At 38.8% G+C, this 13372-nt stretch overlaps 1 protein-coding gene across 1 annotated transcript in view; it reads right to left on the minus strand.

Moving 5' to 3' along the window:
* The window catches only part of ACTR10 (actin related protein 10), a 29443-nt gene extending 16872 nt beyond the window's left edge, over positions 1-12571 (minus strand). Inside the window, exons 1-7 of the mRNA XM_044230363.1 lie at positions 12381-12571; positions 10001-10073; positions 6816-6898; positions 5881-5989; positions 4119-4226; positions 1259-1326; positions 918-997 (exon numbers count right to left, since the gene is read on the minus strand). Coding sequence (XP_044086298.1) covers positions 918-997; positions 1259-1326; positions 4119-4226; positions 5881-5989; positions 6816-6898; positions 10001-10073; positions 12381-12457 — 598 coding nt within the window. The 5' untranslated portion in view covers positions 12458-12571. The remainder of the gene's footprint in view (positions 1-917; positions 998-1258; positions 1327-4118; positions 4227-5880; positions 5990-6815; positions 6899-10000; positions 10074-12380) is intronic.
* Between the last annotated feature and the right edge of the window lie 801 nt (positions 12572-13372).

Below are 13372 nucleotides of genomic sequence, written 5' to 3' on the forward strand. Positions count from 1 at the left end.
GTCTAGTTTATGTCTTTGTTTTCAGATGTTCAGTAGTATAGATAACAGAGAAACAGAGATGAAATTTAAGAGATTTTTGAGAGAGAACTGAGGATTTTTAACTCGTTTTCTAAAATGGGAGATAAGCGGGACGCCTGGGTGGCTCAGTGGGTTGGGCCACTGCCTTCGGCTCAGGTCATGATCCCAGGGTCCTGGAATCGAGTCCCGCGTAGGGCTCCTTGCTCAGCAGGAAGCCTGCCTCTCTCTCCGCCTCTGCCTGCCTCTCTGCCTGCTTGCGTGCTTTCTCTCTCTTTCTGACAAATAAATAAATAAAATCTTTAAAAAAATAAAATAAAATAAAATGGGAGATAAGGAAGATATCTTTATCTGAAAACAATTTGTTGAAATGTATTTGGAGAAAGAGATAATGTATTTACTTTTTGAAGGTCTTAAGTGTGAGATACCTAAATATGCTTCGTTTACATCTAATAATCAGTTGGAAATATGAATATCAAGATCAGAAGGGTCAGGCCCAATGATACATTTGAAAATCAACTGCATACTGATGTAGCTGAAAGTTATAAAAATAGATGAGAACACTTTTAAAAAGCCAGGGGGAAGAAAACATAAAAAATATGCCTATGGGATTATCAGAAGAGAAAACAAGAACATCACAAAAGGAAGAGAGTCCTGAAAGTCAAGAAGAGATTGTATCAAAAGTATATGATAATCTGCAATGTCAAAAGTTCTAGAAAGGATGACCAAAATTAAACGACTGGATTTGGGAATTCAGAGGTCAATAATGACATTACAATTGGAGCAATGACATCAGTGACATGAGGGAAAAGAGAGTAACTATACAACAGGGTAAAAAACAAATGCATTGAAGAATGACAAGGGAATGTAAACCACTCTTAAATAGTTTAAAATAGTTTTACCCATCACAGAGGGAAGGCTCTGTTCTTTAGCAGCACCTGTGTCAACAGTACATTGCTCCAGTAGTTGAGTTTCCAACTCCCTGAAATTAAAAAAAAAAAATTACTGGAATTAAAATATTGCCCTTGATATCCTTCTCTTATTTAATACTTTTACTACATAATACATTATAATGCTTTTAAAAAAGTGGTTTTATCCTTAAAAGATGAATACATCCAAGGCTAATAAAGAATGGATTAAATAACATTAAATGTCCAGATTACATTCTATTGATCACTGTAAAAAAAATTAACATGTTTTTGTGGTATAGGTGGAGCAATGTGCTAAATTCCAAGATACTTACTTGTGAAGAGCTTTTCCTCCTAGGGGGAGTGCTCCCCAACAATTTAGTACTGGGATTCCTTCATATATCTGTAGGGTAGTCAAGGATATAACTATTTGAGGAGATAAAACATGGCTTCCTTGATACTTTCCTCACGTTCTGCAGTATTAAGTCAGCTTTGATAACAAATTCTTCATATTTTTAAAAGAGTAACAGAAAAATCAGTCTTTGTTCATATCCTTCTTCAAAGAAGATTAAACTCACACACACACACACACACACACACAATTCATTAGTTAGAACAAGGGTGTCTAATAAAGTAACTACTGGCCATATGTGGCTACTGAGCACTTGAAATGTGAAATGTGGCCAGTCTGAATTGAGATGTGCTATAAGAACAAGCTTGATACCAAATTTAGAAGACACACATATAAAAATCCATAAAATATCTTACTATAATTTTTATATAGTTTCTATGTTGAAATGATAATATTTTGAATATAATGGGTTAAATAAAATACAGTAACTTCATCTTTCACTTGCACTTTTAAGAACATAGCTCTTAGGAAAATTTTAAATTACATGTCTCTTCTTGTATTCCTATTAAACAGAGCTGAGAGGCTAGTAGACAATACTATACTGTGGATTTGCTACCTTATTTTCCATATTGTTCTTGCTGATGTCTAGAAGTACAATATTTATAAAAGAGTATATTGGTAAGAACATTGGCTTTGGAAAAAAAACATGGGTTATACATCTTGGCTATATGCTTATATGACCCTGGGTCACCATTTACCCCAACTTTTGATCTTCTCATTTATATAACAAGGAAAATAACACCTATGTTGCAGGATTGTTACAAGATATATTTTTTTAAAGATTTGTTTATTTATTTGAAGTGTGGAGGAGCAGAGGGAGAGAGAGTTTTAGGCGTCCTCTGAACTCAGAGCCCAAGGTGGAGCTGGATCTCACAACCCTGAGATGACAGCCTGAGCTGAAACCAAGAGTTGGATGCTCAGTTGATGGCTGTGAGGAAATTCAAACGCAAAATACTCTATCTTTGAAAAACTATTTACCTATATTAGTTCTTTTTTTTTTTTTTTAAGATTTTATTTATTTGACACAGAGAAAGAGAGATCACAAGTAGGCAGAGAGGCAGGCGGAGAGAGAGGGGGAAGCAGACTCCCTGCTGAGCAGAGAGCCCGATGTGGGGCTCGATCCCAGGACCCCGAGATCGTGACCTGAGCCGAAGGCAGAGGCTCAACCCACTGAGCCACCCAGGCGCCCCCCTATATTAGTTCTTTAGGAGCTACTGATTTTTGACTTCACTCTCCCAAGTACTTCTTCTAATAAATACATATGTAGATTTCAAAACTGCCCAAGAGTACATTTATGCACTTCAATGTCCTTTTCTTTTAAAGTTTTTTTTTTAATTTTTTTTTTTTTATTTGACAGACAGAGATCACAAGTAGACAGAGAGGCAGGTAGAGAGAGAAAGAGGAGAAAGCAGGCTCCCCACTGAGCAGAGAGCCCGATGTGGGACTCGATCCCAGGACCCTGGGATCAAGACCTGAGCTGAAGGCAGAGGCTTTAACCCACTGAGCCACCCAGGCACCCCGCAATGTCCTTTTCAATGGAGCAATGTCACTGTTAACATTTTGGCTTACATGCTTCTAATGACAAGGAATGCACCACTGTATCGTCTCTAATTCCATCTTGGGACAGCTTGAATTGGTAGAAAGTTCTTCCCAGTGGTGAATGATATAAAAACTAGAGCACTATTGAGCAAGTTATCACATGCCAGGTCATATGCTAAATACTTTACATACATTGTCTCACTCAAGTCACAAAAGGCCCTCTCCATGAGGTGGAATTATTTTAATTCCCATTCCACAGATAAGAGAACTGAGGCCCAAAGAGATTACTTGACTAATATTATACAACTAGTCAGAAGCATAGCCAAGATTTACACTTACATGTATATTTGATTCCAAAACCAACATCATAAACCCTATGCCCTACGGGCTCCATGTTAGCTTCTGCAAACAGAAAGAAGAAAAAAATGTACTCACTTTTCCACAGCAAGCCATTCAGCCATTTGAAGGCAGTTTTCATGTTTTAATTTTTCTTAACTTTCTCATTTCAGTTTTTCCAATTACTCTGATCTTTTCTTAGAAATACCATGACACATCCTAATTAACTAATGTTCCTCTTAAAAACTGAACATGATAGGGCGCCTGGGTGGCTCAGTGGGTTAAGCCGCTGCCTTTAGCTCAGGTCATGATCTCAGGGTCCTGGGATCGAGTCCCACATTGGGCTCTCTGCTCAGCAGGGAGCCTGCTTCCTCCTCTCTCTCTCTCTGCCTGCCTCTCTGCCTACTTGTGATCTCTGTCAAATAAATAAATCTTTAAAAAAAAAAAACAAAAAACTGAACATGATATTCATGAGGTGTGACCCCTGGAGTATGTACTAGGATCAAGACATAATGCTAATTTCTTGGGCACCTGGGTGGCTCAGTTGGTTGAGCAACTGCCTTCAGCTCAGACCATGATCCCAGAGTTCCAGGATCGAGTCCGGCATCGGCTCGATGCTCCACAGGGAGTCTGCTTCTCCCTCTGACCTTCTCCTCTCTCATGCTCTCTCAAATAAATAAATAAAAGCTTAAAAAAAAAAAAAAAGAACTTATTATTTTTTTAAAGACATAATGGTAATTTCTATAAAATTTCTCACAATTCTGTGAATTTTTTCCACATGCAAATTCATATTTGTACATGGTAATCACAAATAGTTACATTCCATGAAAACTGCTTATAATAAGCCTAATTATGTTAAAGCAGAGTAAAAACTAAAAAATTAGTTGCTTAACAAAAGAAAAAGATACAGGTAACACCAGGCTCTCCCTATATCCGCAATCCAGGACCATGGCAGAGTTTATCCCAAGCGTCAGAAGAGCCATTAGATGACTTGGAGCAAGCAGGACAGATGGAACCTAGAAAACAATAAAGCCAAGTAACAATAACAACAACAAAACCACAAGTCTGAGTAGTTGAAGATGTTACCTTATATTTCAAATACACTTGAAAAAAATTCACAGTAACATTGTATTTATGATACCTTTTCAACCATTTTATGGTGCTAAGAACTAGTTTGTTGATTTATCTGAATTTACACAATCATGGAAATATACAATAAAAACACTCTTTAAATTCCCTTAAGTTGTTTTGTTCCAAAATGACAATTAGAAAACATTTTTATTAATTTTTGTTCTCTCTTTTTTGTTTAAGATTTTATTTATTTATTTGAAAAAGAGAGAGAGCACAAGCAGGAGGAGCAGCAGGGAGAGGGAGATGGAGAAGCAGGCTTCCCTCCAACCAAGTAGAGAGCCTGATGTAGGGCTCAATCCCAGAACCCTGGGATCATGACCTGAGCTGGAGACAGATGGCTTATCCTACTGAACCACCCAGGTGCCCCATTCTCTCTCTTTTGGAGGGAAAAATTAAAAGAAGAGGTACAGAAATATGAATTCGAAGATGCTAAAAAAAAAAATAAAGACGTGTCTTTGCCATCAAAATGAAAATTAAGGGGCACCTAGGTGGCTCAATGGGTTAAAGCCTCTTCCTTCAGCTCAGGTCATGATCCCAGGGTTCTGAGATCGAGCCCCAGGCTCTCTGCTCAGCTCTCTGCCTGCCTCTCTGACTACTGGTGATCTCTGTCTGCCAAATAAATAAATAAAATCTTTAAAAAAAATGAAAATTAAAAGATTCTTGATTATCTTTATTTGCAAAATTTATACTATGAACTCTATTTTTAAAACATAATATAGCAGTTAAAATTAAATTGAACAGCTATAAAAAGCCTTAACTCTGTGTGACATTTTTCAGCAAGAATTTGCCACATCTGGTGATACCTCAAATATCAGATAAATATTCAATCAAAATATGAAAATCCTCATAACGAAATGCCAAAATAAAATGTCCCTATTTCCCTTAACTAAAGGTTGTGTCAGAGGGCAGGGGAGGGGGACAGTTCTATGCAAAGACATTGTAAAAAGCATGGAGGGAGCACCTGGGTGGCTTAGTCGGTTATTGTCTGACTTTCAGCTCAGGTCATGATCCCAGGATCCTAGGATCGAGTCCCATGCGGGGTTTCTTGCTCAGCAGGGAGCCTGCTTCTCTCTCTGCCTCTGCCTGCTTGTGCTTTCTCTTTCTCTCTCTCTCTCTCTCTGACAAATAAATAAATATACAAAATCTTTTTTAAAAAAATCTTTAAAAAAATAATAAAATAAAATGGCTTGAGTTTACTCTCATCTGGTTTCTCAAATGCACTGTGTAATATATATAATGAAGGAAATTAAAATAAATTAACCTTTCTCAAAAATATTTATTTATTTATTTGACAGAGAGTAGGGGCAGGAAGAGAGAGTGAGCGAGCATGAGCAGGGGGGAGGGACACAGACACAGACAGAGAAGCAGATTCTCCACTGAGCAGGGAGTCCAATGCGGGACTGGATCCCAGAACCCTGGGGATCATGACCTAAGCCAAAGGAAGACACTTAACCAACTGAGCCACCCAGGGGCCCAAATGAGGACCTTTTAGTTTCAACTTTAGTACTTATAAAAAACAACAACATAAAAAACGGGTACCTCAAAATATTTGAAAAGAACCCGAGTAAGTGTCTCTCTGAAGTGGGAAGGACATAGTACCGACTCGATAACCACAACTCGGCGGTCTCTAGGATTCACCAACAGATGCCTGGAAAGTGATAGTTTTTATTTATGAAAGTAAATAAAAGTTGATATTTATTTTGGCACATAATGCAATTTTGTTAAGAATAGAGAAACTATATTATATTAGCTCAAGATGTTTTATGACAAAAAGACATCTTCATTTTATTACCTGGGTAAAGTAACATTCCTGAACTCTTATTACGTGCCACGTACTGTGTCAGGATCTTTACATCTATTACTTCATTTATCTCAGGAAACAAAAGCTATAGTCTAGTATGAATGAACACTTGAGCCATTAAAAAGATTTTTTCTTTAGGCTACGAAAGTAATATATTCTCAAAAAACTCCAAATGTAACAGAAGTTTATAACTTGGAAAGTACAAACACTTTACACTTCTACTACCCAGAAACTATCACTTGTAGCAGTTTGCATAATGTCATTACTGTCCATGTGTATGAATGGATTTTAACAGAAGTGTTTATTCCATAAATGTTCTGAAACTTGCTTTTTTCAATTATCAATACAATAAGACACCTTTTGCATTACTACATGATATAGAACTTTTTTAATGGCTGTAAAATATTTCACTATATGGATATATAATAATTTAATTATCTACTGCCTTTATTAATGAACATTTAATTTGTTTTCAGTATTTCCCAATGCTTGCCAATTATCTAGTCTTCAAATACATTTTGGAAAAGGTTGAAAATACGCAAGTGAAAATGCAGTAGAAGTCCACTTTTTTTTGTATCCGATATAATACAACCAAATATTACTATGACCGGCATTAGGAAAACGTAATCACAAAAGCTGGGAGAAAAAAAAACCAAACACAACTGCATCTTACCTGAAATACAGTATGTGGATGAATTCTTTTAGGTAGGAATACAATTCCTCTGTATTGATATTATATTGAACAACTTTGATAGGCTATAAAAAATTAAAATTATTTATTAATGTATAATGAAATAAAATATGATTATTTACTATACTACTGCATTTTCTGGTAATAAATAAAAAGTAATTTTTATTGAGAATAAATGCAAACATTAAATATAAATTAATCACTTAAATTAGGAACCTTTAAGAATTAGCTAAGATGACAGAACTTTTTGGTTTGCAGGCATAAAAGTATGGGTCAACAAGTAGAGAACTATGCTCATTTACATTCTTCTTCCATCTGGACTTACCATTTTGGCAGGACTGATCAAAATCACAGATTAAAAAGTATCAAAAGCTTCCTCAAACACTCCAGACTTGGTCTAGTCCCTGTAAGTCACTCCCAAAGCAATGACACTTTCCCTCTTATAAGATTACTTTACTTAATTACTTGTAAAATGTCTACCTTCCCATTAGACTACATACTCTTAAGGTGCAAGAAGTGTTTCTGGTTGCTTATGATATATCTTCCTTCAGCTGACAGTACCAGGCACCAAGTACATGCTCATAAACATGTGGTAAAATCAGTATAAACAAAGACTACCCGATCATGAATGCTAAGTCAACACCAATACAGAACAATAACTTCACATATGATGCTCAGAACGCTGTAAGTACTCTAATGCATCATTGGCAGACCTCTCTTTGTTACTCTTCTAATGGAAAGATCATTAGCTAAGCAAATTTCATGATTTTTTTTTTCCCATGAAGGAGGTGCTGCTCCATTTATTTTAGGTCTTTTTTTTTTCCAATTTATTTATTTTCAGAAAAACAGTATTCATTATTTTTTCACCACACCCAGCGCTCCATGCAAGCTGTGCCCTCTATAATACCCACCACTTGGTACCCCAACCTCCCACCCCCCCGCCACTTCAAACCCCTCAGATTGTTTTTCAGAGTCCATAGTCTCTCATGGTTCACCTCCCCTTCCAATTTACCCAAATTTCCTTCTCCTCTCTAACAATTTCATGATTTTAAAGACGGTTCCAAACCATATATGGTGGATTGTAGGGATTAATCTTCACATACATTTTTCTCTTCAAGATGAGTATAAAAGGGGCGCCTGGGTGGCTAGGTGGGTTAAGCCGCTGCTTTCGGCTCAGGTCATGATCTCAGGGTCCTGGGATCGAGTCCCACATCGGGCTCTCTGCTCGGCAGGGAGCCTGCTTCCCTCTCTCTCTCTGCCTGCCTCTCCATCTACTTGTGATTTCTCTCTGTCAAATAAATAAATAAAATCTTAAAAAAAAAAAAAAGTTGAGTATAAAAGCTGAAAGCACTAAGAAAAGTGGTAATAAGAATGTTAAAGTTCTAAGTCCAGTTAGGAATCTACCTAGAAATTTATCAAGTATCACATTAACCTTGATTAAAGAACATGAAAACTGAATAGACAGGAAGTTCCATCACATTTTTGAATACCACACCACAAGTATCTACTGTATTTCTAGCTTATCTAAGGATATGCAGAAAAAAAATTGCATCTTTCTATTTCATTTATTCATTTGTTCGTTCCTTCCTTCCTTCAAGTGGGCCCCCTGCCCAGCATGGAGTCCAACATGGGGCTTGAACTCGTGACTCTAAAATCAAGACCTGAGCTGAGATCAAGAGTCTGCCACTCAACTGACAGAGCTACCCAGGTGTCCCACCCTATTTTAATTTTTTAAAAAATTTTATTTAAATTATCTCTAAACCCAATGTGGGGCTTAAACTCATGACCCTGAGATCAAGAGTTGCATGCTCTTCCAACTGTGCCAGTCAGGTGCTCCTGGAAAATTTTGAAATCAATAAAATGATTCCCTTATCAAGCATAATTAAAAAGATTTGTCAATCAACATATTTCATTTGCTCTTAAAGATGCATCCCAATACCAAATATGAACTGATGTATACTAATCTATTCTGCTACAATATGCACTTTTATAAAATCAAGTATCACATTTCCATTGCAAATAAGGGGATAATATCTATATAATGTGAAATCTGTATTAGTTCATGTGAGACAAGAGGAGCTGAAATGATAGCAGTTACACCTTTCATCAAGAAAAATAAAAGTCATCAACTCAGTGGCCACACAGGTAGGCATCCTTTCAGATCTATTTTTCAAAAACTTAAATGAGGGCAGGCACCTCAGTGGCTCAGTCCACTAAGTGTCTGCCTTTGGCTCAAGCATGATCCCAGGGTCCCCCACACAGGGCTCCCTGCTCAGTGCGGAGGCTGCTTCTCCTTCCCTTCCCTCTGCTTCTCCCCCTGCTGGTGCATAGGCACGCATGTGCTCTCTCACTCTCTCTCTCAAATAATTAAATAAAATCTTCAAACGCTTGAATGGTCTTCTGTAGCAAGGGCTCCCTTCCTAAAGCAGACACTTTCATGACTATTTATTGGGCTGCATTTCCTCTTGGTTCCACCTAACAACAGCCCCACTGGCTCAGAACTCACCTCCATCTGCACTGGCTCAGTACCCACAGACCAACATTTTCAATCTATTATTCCATTTTATTTTTATTATCACCAAGAGAGCCTCCAGCCACTCTCAGTTGCAAACCAAAGCTATTCCAGTTTTTTCCTGAAGGATCAGTTACTGCTTTTGTTAGTGCTGTAATTACAAAATTACACGGGTTTTATATGGTTTGCCCCACCATAAGCCTACTTCTATTTGTGACTGAAGGGAGGTTTTTTAGGACTACAAATATTAAGTTATGGCAGAAGCATCTGTATTTTATTTTAACACGTGAATTTTATGGCATGCAAAATTATTCTTTCTACTATTCTACAATTCCTGATCTGTCACATTAGCTGCTTTAATCAATCTTACTTGAAGTCACATTAAGAAATATTTTATAGTATAGCATTTTATTTATTTTTTTTTTTAAGATTTTATTTATTTATTTGAGAGAGAGACAGTGAGAGAGAGCATGAGCGGGAGAAGGTCAGAGAGCGAAGCAGACTCCCCATGGAGCTGGGAGCCTGATGTGGGACTCGATCCCGGGACTCCAGGATCACGCCCTGAGCCGGAGGCAGTCGTCCAACCAACAGAGCCACCCAGGCGTCCCATAGTATAGCATTTTATTTGCTAAATTGTTATTTAATCTTTAAATACCTTAGGTAGGCCAGCTTTTTTAATCACACTAGGAATTATGCATCTTGGACCAGTTTCTCCAGCAAAACCACACCTGCAAATAAATAGAAAATTGAAACATTCAAGTTATTATAACATTCTTTCTATGTATTTGTCATAGATACAAGTTTTTCTGCATTTGTTTTAAAGCTGTGGTCACAAAAACAACATCTCTGATGTATTCAAAGGGACAAAGAAACAGAAAAAATTAAAGCCATCTTTATTCATAATTGTGTATCACAGCTAAAAGAATTGTTTCAAATTAGTGATAGAAATAAACCAGCATATTAAACCAGATCAGCCTGTACTTTTTTTCAGTTGTTTTTTTTTTTTAAGATTTTACTTATTAATTTGTCAGAGAAAGAGAGAGAGCATGTGCACAAAAGTAGGGGGAACAGCAAGCAGAGGGAGAAGTAGGCTGTCTACCTGTTGAGCAAGGAGCCCGATGCAAGACTCAATCCTGACCTGAACCAAAGGCAGACACTTTCCCAACTGAGCCACCCAGGAGTCCCCCAGTTTTAAATTATACCTGAATTTTGGGCAACACATCTCTACAACCCTGGATTATTTGACTACATTATATGCCTTCATTTATATAATTCATGAGTAACTCATAATTCCATCACTCTAATGTTAATTTCCATGTTTCTGGGTTTCCTTTTGGTCTATTTTTTTACACTATGCATATCTGACATAATCGCACTGTCCATACATCATGAACTTCATACAATAAGCTTCTGCCCATATTATTATAGTCTTCATTGTTATTTTTTTTTTAAGACTTTATTTATTTATTTGACAGACAGAGATCACAAGTAGGCAGAGAGGCAGGCAGAGATAGAGGAGGAAGCAGGCTCCCCGCTCAGTAGGGAACCCGATGTAGGACTTGATCCCAGGACGTGAGATCATGACCTAAGCTGAAGGCAGAGGCTTTAACCCACTGAGCCACCCAGGCGCCCCTTCATTGTTATTTTCAAAACTGCATTATTTTATCTTTAAAGAAATAGTTCACCTGAGTATTTAAGTATTTGCACATATGTTTCATATTAGTAAAACAATACTCCTAAAAATGCTGCTAAAAATGATCACCATGTAAGTTTAGCCTTCACATGATCTCTTCTTGTCCTGCCTAGTTTCCAGTACTGCTCTCCTACGTCCAAATAGCTCTAGTCACATCTCAGTGTTTACTTGCACCAATGCTCCTCAAATTTCCCAGACGCAACCCAATGGTTGACATCAATTTCTTTCTTTTACTTCATAAGTTCAGATTCTCACCCTCCTCTTGATTTGTCCATAATCATTTTCCTGTATGGTAACTTTCTGCTTCTCCTTTCTTCATAACTAGAGTATTTATCTTTAGGTGTCAGTCTCAAAGTACTTATGCTATTAAAATAAGCATCTAATATAAGAAAACATAAATAAGGGAGGATCTTACACAGAAAAGTCAGAGAATGTTAAGGACCAATGAGACTTTGATCAATCCAATTCTGGAACACCTGAGGCCCAATACTTAAATGTGGCAGTTTTGACAACTTATTCAACAAATAATTATCAAATACCTACTACATACTAGGTAATATTCAGATACCTATAATTTTTTCAGATGTTTCTATTTCAAATATCTATATAAGAGGCAATTCTGCAAGTTACTTTGCTCTTAAGCCCAGTACAAGGGTTCACAACCTGAAGTCCAAGGACCACTGTGATCGTCTGCCAACCTCTGAAACTGTGTGCAAATTATTTTAAGGTTTGTGTTATCTGTGGCTTTCTTTCGGTCGTCAAAGGGATCTATGCCATCGAAAAGATTGAAAAACGCTACTCTAGTGTTTACAAGTTGCCTTTTAAAACATGTCAAATTTCCTAATCTAAGAATTCGGGGCCGGGGGCACCAAAGGATCTCGAGTCTTACCTACAGGACTGCACCTCTTTGTTCATGTGTTCCGTCTAAATGACTTCCTACTCTTGGGGAGCAATGGCCTTACATCTGAATTTCTAGTACCAACAGACCTCCCATTTAATAAATGTTTACGTTACAGTTCGGCTGCTACCTTCCTAAGCAAACAAGCCCCGGATAGGGGTCTAAGCCATCGCTGTCATCCCCTGCATGGATGACAGCAAAGGGTCCGTTCGATCTGGGGCGACGTTGAAAACCATTCTCCCGAAGCCTCTTGGGCCTCTCCACGAATCAGAGCCGTATCCCCGGGATTCGCATAGCCGTAAAAAGCCGTACTTTGCGGAGGTACTGGAGGAAAAACTGGAGATGTGACAACCTGCCCCGCGAGCCTGGGAAGAGAACCCGGGCTGGGCCTCGACCACCCACCCTCCCCTCAGGACGACCGCAGTCATCGCCGTCGCCACTCACTTGGTAAAAGCCTCTCCCAGGTCTATCACGACTGCCGTTTTCTCCCCGCCGCTCCCGAGGCCTTCATACAGCGGCATGGTAGTGAAGACCACGGTAAAAAGGGGCGCTCGGACGCGGCCCCCACAAGTTTCTGCTCTTGGAGGGGCGGGGACGGGAGGACAGTGCTCGGGCGTGGCGAAGGCGGGGGCCTCGAGTGGCCCGGGCGTGCCGGGCCTGGGCTGTCCCAGGCTCTGCCTCTCTCCACGTTGGAGGAAAAATCCTCGCAGGAGTTCCCGTCTCCGGTACTAATAAAGAAGAGACACAGGCGGCCGTTGATTAGGGTGCGGAGAAATAAAGGACGGAAGCGATCAGGCGCGCCGGACGCCCCGAGTGGGGCGGAGCTAAGCGGGTCCTTCCCCTGGCCACGCCCCCACATAGCGCCGGGGGCGGAGGCTTCACAGAGAACTGTGGAGACTGTTGTGTGTAGTTTTGGAGCGAAGTTTTTTGTGCCAGGTGTTTTGCCTATCGTTTATGCTTCACAGGAAATACTGATAATAAGTATTAGTTTCTTACCTGTGCAAACTGAAGCTCGGAGAGATTAAGTAACTTTTTTTTTGGCGGCCATTGCGCTGAAAGTTTTAATTTTAATCCAAAAGAGAGCAGTGAAAGTGGTGTCTACTACGAATCTTTTCTATCTATGGAGGAACAGAGAGGGGTGTTTTAAGGAGGGAACATGGAACCAGGGGTTTCCGTTGACTTTAAAACCGAGGACCTGTGTAATCCGAGAAAAGTAAATCTTTCTGTGCCGGTATGGGCAAACAATCGGAATTTTGTAACATGGATTGTTTACAAGTTTATCATTTCACTGCTTTACTTTTCTTCTGCTGAAGTTGCAGAAGGGAGTTAGTGGGGTTATTTGCTGCCTTGTCTGTAAAACAATAGGAAGAGGAATGATCTGTTCATCCGCACTATGTGTTCATTACTTATGTGGATAAAGTCTTATCATAGTAAGA

Source organism: Neovison vison, chromosome 13 (genome assembly GCF_020171115.1).
Source record: "Neovison vison isolate M4711 chromosome 13, ASM_NN_V1, whole genome shotgun sequence".
NCBI lineage: Eukaryota > Metazoa > Chordata > Mammalia > Carnivora > Mustelidae > Neogale > Neogale vison.